The sequence below is a fragment of the Pieris napi genome, chromosome Z (genome assembly GCF_905475465.1).
Source record: "Pieris napi chromosome Z, ilPieNapi1.2, whole genome shotgun sequence".
Classification (NCBI taxonomy): domain Eukaryota; kingdom Metazoa; phylum Arthropoda; class Insecta; order Lepidoptera; family Pieridae; genus Pieris; species Pieris napi.
Window position 1 is genome coordinate 5,498,907 of NC_062259.1, and position 22,393 is coordinate 5,521,299.

The 22,393-nt window shown below is 31.1% G+C and overlaps 3 protein-coding genes and 1 long non-coding RNA gene across 6 annotated transcripts in view; 2 read left to right on the plus strand and 2 right to left on the minus strand.

Moving 5' to 3' along the window:
• LOC125062235 (angiopoietin-related protein 2) overlaps positions 1–10,210 on the minus strand; it is a 42,068-nt gene extending 31,858 nt beyond the window's left edge. The window contains exon 1 of the mRNA XM_047668009.1: positions 9,792–10,210. Within this exon, the coding sequence (XP_047523965.1) occupies positions 9,792–9,967 (176 nt within the window). The 5' untranslated portion in view covers positions 9,968–10,210. The remainder of the gene's footprint in view (positions 1–9,791) is intronic.
• A 127-nt stretch (positions 10,211–10,337) lies between these two features.
• LOC125062253 (peroxiredoxin-6) lies at positions 10,338–15,208 on the minus strand. The gene is made up of 5 exons (XM_047668046.1): positions 14,779–15,208; positions 14,389–14,564; positions 13,786–13,987; positions 13,373–13,445; positions 10,338–11,067 (listed from the first exon to the last, which is right to left on the minus strand). The coding sequence occupies exons 1-5, from the start codon at positions 14,859–14,861 to the stop codon at positions 10,936–10,938; spliced, it is 666 nt and encodes a 221-aa protein (XP_047524002.1). The 5' UTR covers positions 14,862–15,208; the 3' UTR covers positions 10,338–10,935.
• Positions 15,209–15,587: 379 nt separating this feature from the next.
• On the plus strand, positions 15,588–18,514 carry LOC125062260 (cdc42 homolog). Of its 3 annotated transcripts, none has more exons than XM_047668053.1 (5): positions 15,588–15,720; positions 17,135–17,410; positions 17,574–17,683; positions 17,775–17,972; positions 18,254–18,514. In XM_047668053.1, exons 2-5 carry the CDS (start codon positions 17,233–17,235, stop codon positions 18,341–18,343), a joined length of 576 nt encoding a protein of 191 aa, XP_047524009.1. In that variant the 5' UTR covers positions 15,588–15,720; positions 17,135–17,232; the 3' UTR covers positions 18,344–18,514. The 3 variants fall into 3 exon arrangements, with proteins under 3 accessions (XP_047524009.1, XP_047524010.1, XP_047524011.1); XM_047668054.1 differs by having other exon boundaries at positions 15,614–15,758; XM_047668055.1 differs by lacking the exon at positions 15,588–15,720 and adding an exon at positions 15,815–15,912.
• Positions 18,515–20,850: 2,336 nt separating this feature from the next.
• On the plus strand, positions 20,851–21,937 carry LOC125062274. Its single transcript, XR_007119225.1, has 2 exons — positions 20,851–21,206; positions 21,329–21,937. It is a non-coding gene; the product is annotated as an uncharacterized LOC125062274 (long non-coding RNA).
• The last annotated feature ends 456 nt before the right edge of the window (positions 21,938–22,393 follow it).

Below are 22,393 nucleotides of genomic sequence, written 5' to 3' on the forward strand. Positions count from 1 at the left end.
ACTGAGATTTTGCCAGTAAATATTTCACGTAACTGTATTTTAATATCATATAGGCTAGGCAAGCGATTCTATATCTAGATATCGCATTTTAGAACCTCAGCTGTACCAATTTTTCTATGTATGTTAATACTTACTTATACGGCGAAGGAAAATTATTATTTATATTAAATATAATACCATATTATAAGGCCAAAAAAGGCAAGTTACTATAAAGATGATAAGGGAAACAGATACTTAAATCTGAGGCTAAGGGTTGTAGCGCCAGGGTCTTTTTATCTTTAATCAAACTCACCAGTGATAATTATTAACCACAAACTTTATAATTGAATACTTGTAAACGAATCTATGAAGACGTTGCGACTAAAAGTGGTGATCTTAAGTCATAATTAATGTTCAATTCTAAAATGGAATCGTGTGCTTATCTGTAACGAACCAAATAACCAAATTCCTACATACATCTTCAACCTCCTTTGGCTTGTTTGTATACCACAAGGTCATATTACTATAAAAAACATCGCTGGCCATATGTGGAAGCTTGTGGATGTTTAACTATGCATTTGGCATATGAAGAATTCATTTTCACCTACATTTGTATTTCATCGCTTTGTAGTGTTATATTATCATAACACAATAATTATATGATATCATATGAATAATTAATAGCATTTTCGCTCAATAGCATTTTATGTACCTAAATTACAATCAATGCAATAGGGTATTTGAGACACAAATTATGGAAAACAGACTGCACTAATAAAAAAATCTAAACCGGACTCAAATGATACTGAAATATAAGAAAAATAACGATATAATTATTATATCGATACCTTAGGAATCTATATTATAAACGTCCCTGGACACATCGAAAACTATTTTGCCGATTATGATGAAACTTGAACTGTAAACCAACTGAGAATGTAAGTGATTCAAATCAACATACCATCTGGATTAGAAAAATGAGAGAAATAGAGACAAACATACAAATCCTTAGGAAATCTAGTAACCGTGCTTGGAAGCTATGTAGGTATATATTATCCAATTTAACAATATTGTTATCGACACATACAGGTAAAACAGCTAAAACTGAATAACCTAATGTTGGTTCAAAGCGGGAATTAGTTCCACTACACTGTTAAATAATAATAATAAATAATTCTAAAATAGAAAGTAACAGCTCTTTTAAAAACATAACAGTGACGTTTCATGTATTAGTGTGAATTATTAATGAAATACATAATCTTTATATGTGTAACCTGGTATCAGCAGAGCTATTCTGTCTTAACGATATCAATATCTCATGATTGTCTAACAAGACAAGCGATTCCAAAACTATACAAAGCCCAGTTTTCGTATGGTTATTTCAATATCCGCAATGCTCTCGCAATAACGTGGTACGTCTTTGATAGCATGAATGTTTAAAATCAGCATTATGATAGCTATTGAGGTTACAGGGTAAGCTAGCAGGTGCTTAAAGCGCAGTTGTTAAATTTAACATTGACCAAAAGTTCCTTGATTGTTAGAACCGGACGTGGTGCTTATTACTTATAGCTAGTATTGTAATTTGTGAATGTTGCCAACGCTTATAATACAACCTTATCAAGGACGGCTTATAATAATCTTGATAAACGGCCAATCTTAAACAAAACCCATTCTTGTTTCGAGCGCAAGTGACTTATACGATGTGTAGACAGATATTTTTAAGCAAAAGAAAATAAAATTGCACTTTAAATTTCATAAACGATTTAATTGTTAAGACTAATGTAGTTTTAGATATCGTTCTAAAGGAACAGAAAGATTTCAGCATCCGTAATTATTTGTTTGAAGCTAATAAGTTCACAAACTTTTATTTACCAAGGATACATAATTGGAGTGTTCCAAGATTAAAAGCGCTTAAATAGTATTCTTAGTTCTTACAGATTTCATCGGGTTACATTTATTTAAGTATTGTATTTCCAAACGTTATTACAAATAGAATATCGCATTCTTAAGAAAAAAAGGAATTTTCAGGTAGTTCAAGGTTTTAACTCAAGTTTTCTAAAAATCAATGTTTGCAACAGGTAACTGCTTTGCTAACGGAGAAAATACGAAAATCTCGGTCAATATAAGGTCAAGATCGGACGAATATATTACGTTACAATTTTATATGCATAATCTAAGAGGGCGAAAGTTCAAATATTGCATAAAACCATTGACTAAGAATAGTATTTATAACTTATAAACTATGATATAGTGCGTAAGAGACTTGACATCTTGCATGGAAATTTGGACCGAGAGTTAGCTGAATATTTGAAGCTTTAAAAGAATTTGAACAGAAGCTTGTACGTTTTTATTAAACAAATCACAAACAAATTTTGTTCTGAATTGTTTTCTAAATCACCGACAACGAAATTAAAATAAAAAATTTCTCTGTCTTCATTGTTTAAAGAACAGATCGAAAGTAACAGTATGTTTTATAAGCGAATCGGTTAACTGCTTTTGTGGGATGTGTCTACATAATATGATGTAAGTTTTTATAACCGTCGTGAGGCCCAAATTTTTAACTGTCATCTCTCTGTCCTCAACATGAAGGGTGATAAGGGTATGATAAACACGACATCAATTATTTTTATGGGGTTTAATAATAATAGTGGTATATTTAAAAAAAACGTATCAAAAAATTTTAAAACAATTTTTTTGTTTTCAATTTATAATCCTCCATCTTTGAGTTTTACGAGATCAAATAGAATGGTCTAAACCTTATAATTATTATCTTGCGATCATTCTATGTTCAGTTCAGAGTATGTGTTTACCTCAATTTACTTAAATGAGGCGAGGCAGTGAAAATATTACATACAAATTAAACAGGGGCTTCTAATTTTTATGTTAGGGTCCCCGCACATGGGCCACCGGCCACAACCACAAAACGCCGCCACTGGCATATTTCCTGTAATTTTCATACATTTTATGGACTCGCCGCACACGGTTGGCGCCGGTGGCAGCCACACGCTACAAATCGTCGCAGCTTGCTTCTTGTGGCTCGCACCGGCCACTAAACGCCGACACAAAAAGCTGCCACAGGCCACTCGCGCGATTCCGCGCCCCTCTCTCCCTTACCTCAGTTAACCTGAAGTCGACGGTAACGCACGCACGTAGTCTATGTTTCATATAGGTAGATAAATATGGATATAGAATTATTTATATCAGAGATACAATCCCGTCCTGCGATTTGGGATTCAAAAAGTGATAGTTTTAGTAATAGAGGAGACAAAGTTAAGGCCTGGGAAGAAATCTCGTGTTGGCCAGCCTGTATTTTGTATATTTTCGAGTCCCACTATTTTCAGTGTGACGAAAATTGAAACCATCCCTTTTGCAAATAAAGTTGTGCAAAATGCAACAAGATTTCACAATGTCTTCTGAGAAATGAACACAAGTGTTTAATGGGTGATGGAATATTCTCCATTTGTTTGCTAGTACGCCGAAGGTACACTCAATGCAACGTCTGGCACGGCTTAACCTATAATTGAAAACTTTTTTGTCTAAGTCCAAATATTTTCCAGAATATGGCCTCATCATATTTTCACTGAGGCCAAATGCTTCATCATGTATAGTTCAATGGTTGTCGATTACCGACCTGTTGTGGTGAGGGGATATTTAATGTCTTTCTGTGTATCCAATAACTATGGTTTCGTCTTCTACGACGACGTCTTTATATCAAAAGTAGCGCAATTAAACCTTCTTCGTCCGAGTCCATTATGATACTGCAGGCAAGGGTTAAAAAAAGTAGCAGCCATCGACCGCAAGTGTCGACCACAGGCCACAAGTGGCTGTCGCGCGCTTCAACTACCTTTGTAGCCGCTTCTAGCTTCTCGTGGCGGCGTTTGTGGCTGTGGCGTGTGGCCCGTGTGCGGCGACAGTAAGACTTGAGATGTCGTTCAAATCGCTTGCGCAATGCACAGGCCGCCATAAAATCAAAAAGAGCCTGTTTTGGATTTACTTACATTGCCGTCTTTCATCCCAATTTGATTTGAAACAAAGTGCAACGTAATCTATTTATAAAACATGAATATTAATTGCCGAGTTTATCTTATAAAAACTAGTACGTATACTAATGCTATTATACTCATCTAATATTTACGTCGTTACGTATTACGTACGTTTTACGTCTAATATTTCCACCTTTTAGGACAACAATAAAACGCTCGACTAAAGAAATAAAGTGTGAGCGCTTGGAATAACTAAAAAAAGGAATGTGTACGTAAGGAAATGTATATTATATGATATTAAATTTAACTAATATAAGATCATCATAAAATGTTTTTATTTATTTACACTTCGTTGCAAATGAAAGAAACACAATACATAAAAATTATAAGGGATGCAACGGGCGGCCTTATCGCTAATAAGCGATCTCTTCCAGGCAACCCTAGTTAAGAGAAAAACTAAAAAAAAAAAGAAACATGCGTGCGAGAAGTGCAGTTATTTGAGGAATTGTTTCTACATATCTCCAAAAGAGGAATATAGCAAACTCATTATGACACCTTGTGATTTGTTAGATTTTATGCACAATTACTACGTACGATACACACAATGTACACTTAATTTTTAGCGACGGCTATTTAGAACCGCTCCATACGATTGTAAAAGTTTTGATTATCTGATATATGAAGGTCGCCTGTTGTGAAATTTAATCCCAACAAACTTTATTATGATTCAAACACCTATTGATCAAGATAGAAGCGCAATGTATAGCAAAAGCAAGTATTAATATTTCTAAACTATACTTTTAAAGCTATTTTATATTTTAAAACGTCAGGGCGTGACTATAAACAAGAGACGTAATATCGCACTTTGATTGACTGTGATTGGTCAAAGTTGTATCTATTATGGCCTAGATCCAGTCATAGCGACATGATCCGTCATTGCTTTTGCCCAGTCACAAACAAACGCGCTTCGTTTGGTCTGGTCAACTGGTCACGCCAGGAAAACGTAACAATTTTCACAGCAAAAACCTATCGATTTTCCTTGCCAATAAAAATTAAATCGTTATTAAATTGTAAATCAATCAATTACATTTATCAAAAATATGAAAGTATGATCACATCTCCTTGATAAGTCGATATATTGAATGTCCCAATCAAACAATTTAACCTCACTTTTTGTGCATCAAAAATCAAGCGATAATATAATATAGCTATAGCTATTCATTATCATTATTTGTTCAATGCATTCCAAACTCGTTTGTACATTAATATTGCAAAACATTAATCAGATGATTTGACCCACATTTAACACATGTCCGAACAATTTGTATTTAGACAATCCACACAATTAAGTCGTGTCGGTCCTTTGCTCTTAGCACTAGCGGTGTTGAAATCGCCTTTCGTTGGACGCAATTCGAGAAATTTGCTTCGACATTATTTCGACAAGATTTAGTTTAACTTGTTATTGTATGTATTATGTCTAAATTAAACGTTGCATGATGCAATAATGATTGATGTTATAATTAAATAATATAACAACAGTATATATTGTTTATTTTAATTACAAAATCTCTAGCCAGTATTTGAATTATATAAATTTGTAAAATGACAATCAAATTTACGGACATATTATACAGTTGAACTATTTGATGATCGCTTTAAATATAAAAAAATCTATTTTATATTAATTAATTTTAAAGAAAAAATATATTAAGTAAATTTTACTTCCATTCTCCAATAACCTAAATTACATAAACAAGAATTATTGAGGAAATATAACTTGACTAAAGGGCGGTCACAAAACCTGCATTACTTTCACAGCTCTATTTGTTTCGTAAACTATCCTACTTCTAATAGCGACGACATAGTTGATAGCAGTGCACACCCACCCGCGGCCGCCGGCAACAGGTTACATGTCAATGGCTAACAGCGGCTGTACAAGCATCAAAAGCTTCCGCCCTACAATTGGGTTAAATTGCGTAAAATGAACGGTGCCTGCAAGTACTCCAGTTGGGCATGAAATAAACACTATGTATCAACCGTTGTGAAATTAGCCGATACAGAAAGTACAAGAGGCCTAGACAATGTTATAATCAAAATCGCTTTTCAAGCAGAACGTTTTATGATTCAACTACTGTCACTGTGTACTACTGAACTTTGGTTTTATCATTAACAAGCTGGCCTGGCGAACATCGTACCGCCTAACAGTCGATTCTTTATTTTTTTTAAATACTTATTCTGCTATTCGAGACACCGGTCTAGCTAGTAAAATAAAAAAAAGAAAGTTGATAAGACAACAAATACATTATGTCAAAAAATAAAAATTTACCTTCCCGGAACCTCTCCACTAATACTTGAACTTTATGGTATGGTATGAAATTGACTTTTAAGTATTATTACGAATATTTTGTATGGGAATATAGAAAAGTGTTGTTTTTAGACTTTTTCACTCAATTTATTTTATTTTCCCTCGGTAAGAACCATCCTCGTACTTCTACTTCTACTACTACTTTTTTATAATATTCCTGATATTATAAAAAAAGAATTGGCCAAATTGGTCCGGCGTTGTTGAGTTATGCGCTTACCAACACATTTTGCGATTCATTTTTATATTATAGATTGAATGATTATTTTTGGGATAACATATATAAGAATGATATTAACGTATGAATTGCGTGTAATGAATTAAATTATTTGTTTTTATCGAAGCGAAAAGACACGAGTCAGTAAACCGGAATGTTTCATAGACCTAAACACTTAGTGTTATTGTTTATTTTTTTTAATATTTTCTCTAACACAACCATATTATATAATATACGACGTATACCTTTCAATGTAATATGTGAAGGTTATCGAGGTCCAATTACAAAGGTAACATAACCGCCAACACTGATAGGACTGTATCATAATGCCCTTGTGTGCAACCCGTCCTTGTGACATTTAATAGGAATATAGGTAATTACGACAAATAGAGCAGTACAACAGTCCATATTATTTATATAAAAACAACGAACGGCATTGACATTTAAACATAAGTGAATAATATGACCGATTTCACGATATACTGCCGGCAAACGAGGTAGTGTTGTAAAGTATTGAAAATAAATCAATTCCTACATCTTCCGTTCACTAAGGTTAGTGTATTAGCTATAGCGTCCTTGTCTGACAGCTCGTACCTTCGAAATCATTTGTATCAGAACCATATAAAGCTGTATTCGCTTTTTGCTGTTACGAACTAAGCATAGGGTGCCAAAGTAAGTAAACTATTGTCCGTAATAGCTATTAGCACCAGTGATTAGCGCGAGATGGAATTGTAACAATAACACTGAGTGACCTTGACCTCGTTTTCTGATTTGCACGCATACCATATCGAATCTTAAATTGTTTATAGACATGACAAAAATACTTGCACATTAATTTACGTCCTGTGTTAGGGAAATTATCTTTATTTTATGTCAGCTTGTCTTTATTCAACAATTAATAGCAATAACAATTGCGATGATATTAGAAATAAAAATAGGAAGTTAAGTTTCCGATTAACACATTTTAGTTATCAAATTCTGATTAATAGCTAGTAGCTGTGACAACGGTTTCAGGTGCATTCATTTGGTGGTAGAGTAATATATTATTACACTTTTCATAGTCATCTCATATATCTATGTATTTAAAATAAAAACTGTGTTCATTTTTTTTTCTTTTATAAAAACTTAGAACACGTATTATTCAATTAGGTGCAGGAAATAGTTAGTAATATAGGTTAGTTTAGTTAGTATATAGTTATAATATTAGGAAATTCTGACATACATTTCGGAAATAATTTTTTTTATATAGTTAAATATAAATTATATTTTGAATTGGTCTTTTATGAAATAAACCTATACGAAGAATTAGTTTTGCTTTTGAAAGGAAATCAAGGTAATTATTGTAGCTCGAAATGGTTTCATAAGATGCCGACAGGTTAGGTATGAAAACCTATTTAAGCAAATACTAACGTGCTCGGTAATTTGAGTGAACTATGTGTCCAAGCAAATCAAACATAATTATTACATTCAGCAAGACATGAATATTATGTACCTCGATTACTATTTTGTTTTGTAGATGACTTTATTGTGACCGTCGGCACATTTCATCGAGTGTAGAATTTACACCCTTTAGTCTTGTAAAGTATTTTGTTTTCTAAAAATGGCGTAATAGCTACTTAACTAAAACTAAACCTCATTGTAAATTCTATAAATCTATTCCTTGCACTAGTACACTTTTCGTAAATATTATATTAATCGATTGTCCATTTCAATACTATGAGCGTACTTGACTGCATATAAAAACATTAAAACATACACTTCAGGAAGTGAATGTGACCGTGATTTTCGTATTTCTCAAACTCTGTATACGGTTTATTTTAAACAATACGGAATAAATGGCCACGATTATTAAAGCAATTATAAAGTGATAAACGTATTTAGAATAATTTATCTAGATATTCTAGTGGAAAGCGTTAAGATTCGCGTGGCATGCATCCGAGATTTCACGCTGCACGTCAATTCATTGTTCATAAGTATATTGTTAAAAGAAACGAAGTAAATTTTAGTTCTCTGATTTTATAAGCATTTTCATATCTTATTTTGCTTATTTAATTATATTGTTCATGAAAAAGGTATGAATAAAATGTATTGTAAGTAAGTAGTGCAGTGCCTATTAAATACAAGAAGTCCTTGAATGTTTAAATAAACCCATACGAAATTGAAAGTTTCGCTTTTCTCATTCATAGTTTTAGATAAAATTATATGCGTGTCGAAATTTACATTATCCCTACTGTTATAATATTAACCTATATAACTGCATTGATGTAGAGAGTTTTACATATTATTATGGGAACAACGGCTTAAAAAACATTGTCTAAGTACATTTAATGATCACTGACCCTCTATAAATTCGCCGGTGGTGTTTGCGTCAACCACTTCAAAAGAAATGTAGTAGTTGTTGTACTTGACAGGTTTATTCATAAAAAAATTAAGTGGACTGCATCGAATGTAACGAGTTACTAGTCTACAATTTCGATGTAAAAATCACGGCTTTGCTTTGTTAATTGTATTATTTGCTTTGCTATATGTGGATATTAGAAATTTAATAGGATATATTGGTTAATTCGTTCTGCCAAATTGTCCAATTTTATTTGGAATATTCCTTATTGTCAAAGAAAAACCTAACAAGGTAAATTAGAGAAACTGGAAAAAAATTCACAAGTTTTTTTACCTAATTCTAATTTACCCACTAAAATCCACCCAATTAATAAAATGGATTAAAAAAAACAATAGATTATACAATAGAAAACATTTACACTTTATAAGCAAGTCATCATCGCCAGAGCTTGACGAATAAAAAAAAAATTTAGACCGGAAGAGCCCTAGCTTTAAAGATATCTATTTCTTGTAGTTTATAGGATGTACTTCTATTATATTATTAACGGGAAAATATTATGATCCAGCGCAAAAGTAACACGTATCTGTGAAACATATCTATACTTAAGAATGAGGGTCACAAAAATTATATTACCAATTGGCATCTAAGTAGATTGGCGACAAAACATTTGTTAAGTTGCTTATGTAATCAATATTCAAAACACAATTCGTTACATTTATGCAAATTCAACATTTGTAATATTTCATAGAATATTGCTTAATAATTCAAAATTACATGGGTGAAATTTTAATATACAAATTCGTTTTAGTTTCAGTTTAAAACATGATGTAAACGCCCTTTAATTTTGTTTACCTGCCTCCAAAAACCTTTTTTAAAGTCGTTTATTTTTTATTTTTGCCCAGTTTCAATTACCTGTTCCTGACTGAGGATCGTGATGAGATAGTAAAGTTCCGTTGCGGTAGACGCGGAGGGTTTGACGTAACGGGAGTATGCGCGGGCGTTGAAGCAGGAAGCGAGGTCCGCGGCAGGCGGGTACCCGCTGCCACACCACTCGCTGCCAAAACGACCACCAGCCACCACCGGGACATCACGGTACGAACGCAACACAACCTATAGTCACGCAACTCGGTAACCGACTCGCGACTCAAGCGTTCACAGCCACCTTCACTTTAGTTGTACCTTGCTCCACAACAGCAAAACGACCCCCACTACGATGAAAGTGAGGGCTTCCAAGCACTCTATGCCGCTATAACACTGTCCCTAGTGTCAATAATGTTTGTTCACAGATTTATCGCAGCGGATTATTACAAAAACGTATGAATTCTTCGACAGTTTACGATCGACTCAATTTATTTGGTTATGATAATCTTTTTGAAAATGTATACAAACAGGTTTTATTGACCCGATACTTCGCAAGCTTCATTAATTTCAACATAAAATTACAATAAACAAAAGACGGACTGTGCTAATAACTTTATTGTTTAAAAATCTTTTGATTTCAGTGTACACCAAGTTACAATTGTTTTGGAGTAGGTTTTTACGCCGTTATTAAATATTTAAATATCTATTTTTACTCTGATCGCACAATCACTTAAACTAATAATTTTGCATCTCATTGCCCGACTAGTAAATGTCGGGTAAATAAAAATTATTTATCTGTTGCACTTGAGATAAATGAATTTTATTATATCAAAGTTATTTCTTAATTTATGCCTAAAAATAAATAATGCAATTGATAAGATTCCTCATATTGAGATGTTTTGATTGAGCAGTTAAGTTTTTATAGTCTGAATGGATGACTTTCGAGAAAGATCAAATTCGAGAACTTTTCGTGAAACTTATTGTAAAGCGAACAAACTCATTTATAACTAAAACATACTCTTAGGATACATATTAATTTTGAATGTTATAATAACACTTTTACACCATAATGAAATGAAAAAATATTGTATATTACAATTATTTTTATTACTAAAATAAATTTGCTTATTATTATCATTTTCATTGATTTACAGAAACCTTAAAGTTCAATTAAAAATAAATTGAAAAAAAAAAGTTACATTTTTGGACAAGGCGTCTTGCGTAGATATTGTTTTCCGGATGGAACTTGCACAACTTTTACTTGGGGGAAGGATTTCTTCAGTTCTTCGTCTGACACCGCTGGAAGCACCATGCAATCATCCCCCATCTGTCAGAGCAAATTTTATTTATACCAAGTTTTGGGTCTTCGCTAACGACATCGTAGTTGACATGAAGTCAAAAAAAGGAAAGACATTTTTTAGTTATTAGACAAAAAAGTGCATGAAATGTGATTTAATAAAAATAATACGTATTTGCTATTATTGAACAAAATCTGACGGTGTTTATTTTATTTTAATGGGGAAAGTTCATAATTTTATAACCCAGGAATGTTTTGTTGGAAATTTGTTTGGTTTGATAGAGAATTCGTGTAAATCCTATGATCTAGGAGGGCGTAGGGTTCTTTTTTTTGCATTTTTTTACAGACGGAAGTCTTAGGCTCAATTCACACTGGCACACAGTTGAGGTGACACGACGAGTATCTTTTTCACCTATAGCATATTCATCTTTATTTTTACATTCTTAAGGTAAAAATTTGTATTATGGAAATACGTAAGCGCGTCGTCGCTTGTCTGGAGGAGCGCGTTACTCGGGTGCGGTGACGCACTTTCTTGCTCTCAGCTTCTGATAATAGCACAATCATATTAAGATCATTATCACACGTTTTAGCGGTTCACTAATGTATACAAGTCTCTCAACTGGTTCCAGCCTTTTGATTAGAGCACGCCCTGAGAAAATGACGCGTAGCGTCGCTTCGACTCTGAGCCAATGTGAGTAAAACCTATGCGACTCTCAGACTAAGTTGTACTTTAAATTCCAATAGAACTCTCGACAGCGATCCCAACGTTTGCGATTTTAATAAAATTCTTTCAATATCCGTAGCGCTGTTGTCGAAACCTTGGGATCGCGCTATAAAAATATTCAACATCATTAGGATCGTTGGCGCTCAAGTTCTATCATATTTGAAAAACGAATTATGTAAACTTTCATTTATATATTGTATTAAATATAAAATTCTCGTGTGACAATGTTCGTTCCCATACTCCTCCGAAACGGCTCGACCGATTCTTATGAAATTTTTAAGTAAGTCTGAGACTCACGTCGTGATAACGTCACTGTAGAATGATAACCTCGTATGTCAAAAAAACCAGTTTTTTTTATTCTTAGCCTCTTATGTCATTTAACTGGTATAATCATGAAGTAAGGACTTATTTATGTTATTAATAAATAAGTCATTTTTACCATCTAAAACTGTGCACAAAAACACATTACTATTTTAAGTAACATTGACGAAATGAAACATTTTTTCGTTTCCTCTAATGTTTGGTTCTCTGGACATACGAGTTTATCATTCTACAGCGACGATAAGGGGTGTCACCCCAAAAAGTTTATTTTTTATTTTTTAGACTATTTTTTTGTTTTTATTTTTTTACTAGCTGCCCCCGCGAACTTCGTTTCTCCTTAATGTTATTTTACTTCGCCTACCTTTTTAGTACCTACCAACATGGAACATTTTGCTATGCTACCCCGGAGACTGTTAGATTTTCCGGAATGAAAACTTTTTTGGTTTTTATGTGAATTTTTCTCTTTATAAACCTCTGAGTTCAAATCATAAGTTTTAAATTAACAAGTTAAGAATAGGGGTTGATTGTAGAGGGGTGAAATTTAAGGGTTGTATGTATTTTTGAAACAAAAACAAATAAATTTGACTAAAAATTAAAAAAAAAAAATTGTAGTGGACACCCCTTATCACTTAAAGGTTTGAAAGATAGTAGCCGATTCTCAAACTTACTGAATATGCTTAAAAAATTTCATAAGAATCGGTCGAGCCGTTTCGGAAGAGTATGGGAACGAACATTGTTGCATACAAAAATGACATACAACCCCTAATTTTTTACGAAAAACGTTAAGGTTGCTCACAGGGGGGGGGGGGGTCAATCTCCAAAAACTGCGTGACGTAATATACATGGCAATACATTTGCCGGGTTAGCTAGTATTGTATGAAACCTTGATTCTTAAATACACAATTTGTATTTAAAGCCTAAAAATATCATCGTCGATAGAATGGAGACCGTGCGACTCTTATGTAATAGAAACATGGTGCATGTTAATGATATAGCTAAAAAAATAAGTACAAAGTATCAAACTAGAAATATATTATTACAATAGCTCAACTAATTTTATATAATCATTGAGTATTGTAGAATTTTCAATCTGACCTTTTTTGGACTATTAAACTTCAACAGAGTTTTAAGTTTTCAGATTGCTATTCAATTTCTAAATCAGAAAAAAAATATATATAATATGAATTTATTGCATCCCAGAGAAAAATATACATTGAAGATAAGAGCAAGCTCCCCTACAATTAAAAGTATTAAATGTTGTGTTTAAATTTATTTTATACTATTACTCACCTTCCAGTCAACAGGGGTGGCTACTCGATGCTTGTCAGTCAGCTGCAGCGAGTCTATCACGCGAAGAATTTCACTGTAAATTAAAAAATCATTCGTACCTGTAATGTTGTATTTGAAGCAGGTTTACTTAGTAATGTTAGACCAAACTTTATTGCAATTAATTAAATAAACAATAAATATTTAAAACAAATACATGAGTTGTTATTTAATTCTTTAACTACTAACCTGTATAATCAAGTAGTATATTTTGTTTGCTTTAAATTGTGTTGAGTTATGTTTGTAACATTTAAGACATATTTGTAACTTAACTTTTGTTATTCTTGAATTTAATTTTATTAACTGGATTGAAAAAATATGCCTTACTGGATTTTGTTAGATAATTTTATCTGCTGAATACAGAAATAAATTCTTACTCAAAATTTCTTCCAGTGGTAGCAGGATAGAGAATAGACAGCCTGTATTTCTTTTGCGGATCTATGATGAATACAGCTCTAGCACTTAAGGGCATTCCTTTAGAATCCATCTCATCTTTATCTAACATGTTCAATGTTTTGGCAATTATACGATCCTCGTCTTCAATAATTGGATATGGAAATGATTCATCTAGTGTGCAACCTGGAAATAGCAATTACTACAAAATTTTGTTGTAAATCTAAAGTTTATGACAAAGTTATCTTGTAAGAAATAGCCATCACATTATGTTAGCTACCCCAACAAGTATAAGGCATAAGAATCTAAACAAGATGATTTTATTAACAATACAAATTCTTGTTAATGACATTGCAATGTTAACTAAGGTTACACAATATCTTGAAATACTATAACTGGATGAACTGTAAAAAAACTTGTTTAAAAAAAAAGGTTTTTATTGAGATACTTTTAAATTCTGTACTGAAAATTTTCAGTTACTTGAATTAGTGTAAGCATTATATCAACAAAATGTTGGTTTATGAGAATGGCTTTATTTAAGATTTCAATATTTTAATATGCAATGCTAGATATTTGGTATTGAATACCTGCATAACTTCTGATGTCCCTGCACCACAAGAAATGTGATGTAAGAGAATCACAAGATATTCCAATGACTTTCACATTGCGCTTTTTAAACTCTGGCATTAGCTTGACAACACGAGCCAGCTCTGTTGTGCATACAGGTGTAAAGTCCGAAGGATGAGAAAACAGGATAGCCCATCTTAAAACAGAAGAATCTTCATGAATCACGCCAAAATACCTTGTTAGAAAAGCTAACAATAAACCACAAATGAAATCTCTTTAGACACAGAAATATGATACCATATTGTGTCTTAAGAGTTTCGCGGTTGTTATAAAATTGCATAAACTAATATATATTCTCTTAAATCAATGAATACATGGTATGCCATTTGTATTTGATAGTGTAAACTTACGACTGTCCTATCCAATCGTGGAAATCAATCTTTCCTGCTGTGGTATTTGCTGTGAAGTTTGGAAATTCGTCCCCTAAATACATTTTTATGGTTGTTGTTTTAAAATTTAGTAGGTATGGATACTCTTAAAGAATGAGTTAAAGTTTAATTTGTATTTTACCAAAACTAGAATTTTTTTTAATAATACCAATGATACCAAAAAGTATTACGTTTCTTCCAGCATTCATTTGTTTAAAAAAGATAATATCGTACAAAAATTGCAAAGAGTTTTAACTGTTTTCTAGCTATCCATTGTGTAATCACTTTAATTTGGTAACAAAACAAAACAAAATTTTTGCTGCTTTTCTAGCTTTTAAATTTGTTTCCAGTTTCCACTTCCAATTTCTAGTTTCCACAATCCACATGAACTATGTTACCACAGATTACGGTATAAATATACAGAAATGGTTATGCTTAAGGTTAGGTGAAGACAAAGTACCTATGAAATCTGTCAATATAATACGAATTTTCATATAATACGAATTTTCAAATAATAACTATAAACGGATGACGAATTGCAAAGACTCTGTAATATATAATAAAATAAAATTTAGTGTTTGGAAAGATGTGTGTACGTGATTTGTTTACAATTTATTGAAAGTCTACTTTATAACAGCCTGATTTAAATGAAAATCTACTTTATAACATCGTTCCTAATATTTTAGAAAATTTGATTTAATCGGTTTAGCAATACTGTTTAGATATTTACAACATTTTCTTGTTCTAGTATTCTATAGGTGAGTCACATAGCTTCTCCATTATTATATTATGGTCACCCCACAAATCCCAAGCCGACAGCTGTCAAAAGTATTGGCGAATGGCGAGGGGTTTAATTATTTGATTCACTGTTTGAGTTTGTACCTTGTGTATATCTCTGTACTTTCTTAAAATTACAAATTGAAGGTATGTTTTAGTTGGTTTTATATTAGTGACTTATGAAGGTAAGTGGTTTGCTGTATGTACATTATATTCTACATAATAAAAGAAACTCTAGTTACACCCTGCAACTCCAAAGTTGATGATCCGACACTTCACAAAATGGACGTCTACATATGTGACGTGATTATGTAAAATGTTTTATTAATATTGGAGAAGGTACAAGTTAAAACAAATTGGCTGCGATAGAATAATTTTTAACAGATTACTTTTTTAGTCATTAAATTTGATAAACTGAATATAAGATATATAGCATGTACAGTAGTAACGAAAAGGAAATCACATCCTTTTTTGCTATGGCGTATTTATCTGAGATAAGATTTTTAAATTATTGTGCGATGACGAAGATATTTAAAAAATATATGCTCACAGCATAATTGAAATGCTAAGGTCAATGATTGCTTCAAAACACTAGCACATGCTAGTATTAGTTACTGTTAACAATATGCATTTGACCTACGCTCATTCATAGCTATGCGACTCTTATATAAAAACATAATACTGCTCAATTCTAATTTATTTTAAAACTATTATTAATAACTAACGTTTTTAAATAAGTGCCAATTTGTATTTTCACAAATTTTCTTTGTGCATCAGAAGATACACATTTTACTACCTAACTTCTTAGTTAACTGTGTTAGCTCGACATATTTGAGTATATTTATACCAAAATAGTAATTTGTCCACTTTTGTAAATCCTACAAAATGACACAAGGCTTATCAGGTTGGATGAGCACACATGTTGTAAAGATATGTTAGTCTATTTCTTTAAAAGTATGTTGTTTATAAAAATACTATTTTCTTAACATAACTTAAGTGCATATTAAACTATTATGGTATTAGAAATTTAGCTTATTTATTTATCATGGAATTTGCTTCTTGTTTTTTGTTGTTGTTTGTCTATGAATGTACTAATAATGCAATCAGTTTATGAAATATAATAAAATGGCCAATTTTCAAGAAATGTATATGTGCATAATTACATGATATTTAATGTTATAATAGCATTCTAGTACCAAAAACATAGATTTTTAAACTGTTATGAATTTTGAACCCAGTCTTGTATTTTTTATCTATTGAAAAGGTAAATATTGGATTTTATGGACACATTCACCATACAGGATGGTGCCCTCCATATAAAACTTGTATTCACTGTGCAGATTCACATATACATTCCTTTTTAAATTAATTTATTATAATATTCTTCATTTGACATGATCAAAAATAAATAATTGTATTTGACCAAATAAGTTAATAAAGTTGATGTTTATCCTCCTTCAGAAGTATAAGACTCATTATATTGTTTTATCAGCTATTGTAATGTTATATATATATTAATAACTTTATTAAAATAAGTATAAGTATAACTTTTTTTTTTAAGATTACCTCACCCTAAAAAAAGGGGGCTATGACAAACAACATCAGTGGATAAGCAAATTTTTACAATTTGTTGCAAACACGACAAGAAAAGGAACTAAGATGCAAACTATAAAGTGTGTTGTGGTTGGAGATGGAGCAGTGGGAAAGACTTGCCTGCTTATCAGCTACACAACAAATAAATTCCCATCAGAATATGTGCCAACAGTATTTGATAATTATGCAGTCACCGTCATGATTGGAGGAGAGCCATACACCCTTGGGCTCTTTGATACTGCAGGTGAGTAAATATTACTCATCCCTTCATTTTTGAATAGCTATAGTCCTTCAAGCATAAACTGACCAACAATATTTAGAGCTAAGTCAATAATATTACATGGGCAGTATATAAATGTATGTATGTTATGTAATAGTTGGTAAAAATAATGTCTGTTATTTTTCAGGACAGGAAGATTACGATAGGCTTAGACCTCTGAGTTACCCACAAACAGATGTTTTCCTTGTTTGCTTCAGTGTAGTGAGTCCAAGTTCTTTTGAAAATGTTAAAGAAAAGGTAACTAATATTTACCTTATCATCTTATGTCTTTATTTCATATTATTAATTTATAGACTTAGCAGTTATATTATTAAAAATAATTTTTTAGTGGGTACCTGAAATAACTCATCATCAGCAAAAGACACCATTCCTTTTGGTAGGGACACAGATAGATTTACGAGATGATCCAGGAACCATGGAAAAATTGGCGAAAATCAAACAAAAGCCAGTGTCACTAGAACAAGGAGAGAAACTTGCAAAGGAACTAAAGGCAGTGAAATATGTAGAATGCTCAGCTTTGACACAGGTAATCAGATACTTTTAACAGCTCATGAAATAGAATAATATTATTCTGAAGTAGACAACACCAATGGATCTCTTTTGTGCCATTTTCCATTTTAGTTAGATTTAGTTGCTATACTTAATTGACTATAAATCATTCCAATTAATGTCTTATTGTAGTTTAGCTATGATAATAATATACACCTAACTATGAAGGTATATGGTTGTGGAGGTATTCATTTATTTAAATTTCTACTCCTGTAGCATTTAGTATTTTGACTAAAGTACATCTTCTTTTCATTCCAGAAAGGATTGAAGAATGTGTTTGATGAAGCGATTCTGGCTGCATTAGAGCCTCCAGAGCCTGTAAAGAGAAGGAAATGTGTCATGCTGTAAGATTAACCAGCTTTCACTGGTCTCATACGCTTTTTCTGATTCAGTGTGCGAGGCTTTTTTATAACTGTAATATTTGACTTATTTTAAAAGCCCATTAACAAATATGATATAATAGAAATACATGTTTAAATAGGACACATGTGTCAATATTACAGTATATGGGGTAGCAAATAATCTTGAGATCGGCTGCCATACAATTTGAAAGTTTTCCAATTTGACAATTTTATACCACTTACTTGTCATTGCTATTATATAAACTAGTTTTAAGCAATTGTATTAGAACCATTTTGATTTTTCCACCATATAATTTAATGGTTCAAATTTGAAGGTATTTTAAAATAATTATTTATACATATTTGTATCACATTTTAATTTTTTTTTTAAAGACTTAAGTTACTATTTTTATTACTTGACATTTTATGAGAGGCTGAGTATTCTATATAGTATAATTTAACAATTTTTGATAGACAAAACTAAAGAAAATTATTGGTCTCTATGAAAAATATGTTATTTTAACTTTATTGTGTATATGGAATTAACATATTATCTATTATATCATATGATTTCTATACTTCTGTAATATTTACAATAGTATCTCTCTCTTCAGTATGATATACAAATTCAACCATTATAATGACCATTGCTTTAAAATTCACAATTTATTTATATGAAATAATTTTAACTATTAAATAATAATGATTTTTAATAATGATTGATTGGAAATTAATGAACTTCTCAGTCTCTCTAGTAATAATTTGATACATTTATTTATGACATTGATTTAATTATAAAGAAGTGGTTACATTGTTTAACAACTTATTACCTTGATAAGTTTTGGGTATAATACATGCAACTAAGGAGCATTTTTTTACTGATTGCTAACTGCTTAGAATATGATATCTGTGAAATTTTGTAGGGACAGGTTCTAGAAAATTTATTTTCTTTGTGATGAAGGAATTTAAAGTTTTTATTGCGCTATTAAATCAATTACTCTTGATATGGGCTTAGGTATAGATAATAACTAAGGAAAACATAACTGTTACTATAATTGCAGTCAGATAGACTGAAGTCAATAATTTCATTCCATGTTACTATTTTATTTATTATTATTGATACATGTAAGATTTCGAAATACCTATACATTTGGATAATTATACTGTTCACAATTTTTGTATTTAGGTTTATCACTGCCATGTACTCCAAACGCACATGTCTTTTAAGTGCCAAATCTCTAGTTTTATAGTTCTAAAGCTAGCCCCACCAGTCTTTTTTTAAATTTATCTAAGCCTAATTTATTATTTTGTAAAGCGCAGACAAACACAAGACCAAAGTACCACAAACCTACCTGTGGCGGTACCGCCTAATACTTAAGTTGAAGTAATTAGAAACAGCTAGGTATGTCTGTGTGTCAGATAAGTTTGTGACACCTAATAACTAGATGGCATTTGACGACGTTTGCAATTTTCAAATATCATATTACGTAGCAGTATGTTTTTATAGTATGGTTAAGGTAAGCATAAAAGAATGATATAGCATCACATTAATATTTTTATTACACACATAAATCCAGCTGTACCTAAATTTTTTATTTTACCATTTATTTTATTTTAAAGATATCTTAGAAGCGTCTTATAAAACATAATAATGAAAAGTTAGCCTCGCGAATAAATGTTTGATTAGGGCTTGAATGCCTGTCCTATATATATGACTTGCATACAATGCATGAAAATATTTTTTTCTTTTCTTTGTTGTATAATCTGTCTATTCTTAATAATGACTACTAATTCAATTAAAAAATTTTGCAGTAAGTATAATAAGAATAATAAACTTTTAATTTGAAACAGTATTTAATTATATAATTTTTTTATGATAGACTGTTTTTTATTTTGTCTTGTGAATTCATAAAAAAAATTTAAAAATAAAACATTCATTTTATATTACATACATTTTAAAATATGGGAACATAATTTTATTCAGTTATTATATTTTAATGTGAGAATTTGACATTTTATTCGATTTTTAACTCATAATATATTATTTTCCTTTGTGTCAGTAACTTAAGGATTAAGTGTATATTATTGTATTAAAATATATTAAATACAATCTGTCTTTTATTTACATTATTTTATCAAGAGAGTTTAGAAAGTTAGTTAGTTTTAATTGCCCAAATAATCCCTTAGTGATAACTAAGTCCATCATCTAAATAGAAATGGGGAAGAATAATATCTCTTCAGTATTTAGTCAGAATTAATTTTTTCAAAACAATCTTGGCTAACCAGATGTGATTGGCAGAGATGTTTAGATATTAATTAAGTCCATGCTTTAACATGTACCTTGTTTGTTTTTAAAATGTTAGTATCATAGCAACTGAGTTATGTTTTACATACTGAGAAATTATTTTTATTTTATTAGTTTCAAGTCTGCTTATCTGTATATAATTTCTTAAATCTTAAGTCAATAATTAGTAAATTTAAAACATATATTTATAAGTAGGTTATATGGTTAAGTGTTATATACGTGACGTAATAGGTATAAGAAATCATTTATAACTTTAAGGGTGTATGTCAAAATCTATGGAATATTGTTCACATTGAAAATAGTTTTTTTTTAGAATAAGTATATAAATTGGGTACATAAATCATGGGTGATTAATCTGAATTAATCAAATGACAAAGGATTTTATGCATTTGTCATTTAATAGTTGGACCTACGGTATTATTAAATTAATCTGTATCCACAAATTGCAATCGTTTAATTCTTGGGAGAGCCGAGAGCTGGGGAGGCGAACAGATGTCTGCTAATTTGCTGGCTACCGCCTTTGCCGACGCCCTACACCACGTTGCCGAGAGAGAGTATCTTTGTGGTAATAAGATAGTCATAGCAATACCTTTGTCGAAACTAGGGAAAGTGATAGGTCGAGGAGTATTTATAATTCGCCATTTAGTAAAGGTACATTAGTAAGGCTAAAAAAAATTTCTTTTTCAGTTTCCGACACAGATTTCAAAACTGGAAAAAATGATTAATGATATTACTATTGATAAAAAAAATGCATCATAAAATAGATATAAATAGACTGCAGCTCAGGCCAGATCAAGTACTTAAAATCAATTTATATATATTATATGTGACTAGTGAAGGAGAAAAAGTTATGGATAAGGCAAAATCAAAATTTGAATAAACAAAAGAAATCCAGCAGTTGCTTGTGTGGTGCAAGTGTAACTATGAAAAAAACTTAGCTTGTTATGAGTTTTATTATGAATCATTGCTTGAAACAAACCAAGAGGTAGGTAACTGATAAATTACAAGCAATGGCTGATTGTTATAGTTTAAAATGTACATTTAACATGGTAGAAGTGGCCATCAAAGAGCCAGAAGACTGATCAAAACAATATATTTTCCTCTTGTCAAGATGCAATTTTGTTACTTTTTTGTTGTTTTAGTATTGGTTTAGCTTTTTACTTTGCTTTTACATAATTTCATAGATATTCAAGTTTTTTAACTCTTATAGTTTTAAGTTAATTAATCAACTCATTAACTTAAACATGTTCTGTAAGTACATATTTTACAATATTTAATAAATAGGTTTTGCATGCATCAGATGTTTTTTTAGTCCATATGGAGTAAATATTAATTAAATTATATTTGTTAGTTTTAGAGTATTTTTAAGAATTAATAAATGTAACAAATAATTTCACACACAATTTCATTTTAAATTGTATTTAGTATAGTTAATTACAAATATATCCGAGTGAGTGATGTTGATACTGTTTCACATAGGATAACACCAACATCACCCAGGTGAAAACAAAATTACAATATATTTTGTATTAAATTCCAATTAATTATAATTAAAAGATTTTATTCAAAATTATGTACTAAATTTTCACATATAACTTCTACATGATATTTAATTAAACCTAAGAAGTAACTTATGATTACTGCAATGGTCAGGATCAGTGTCAGCAGTAAAATCTAAAAATTTCTTGTTTGGGATTTAGTTTCTAATCTCTCTAGCATTATAAAAAATGTTGTATATTAATATTCATCTCG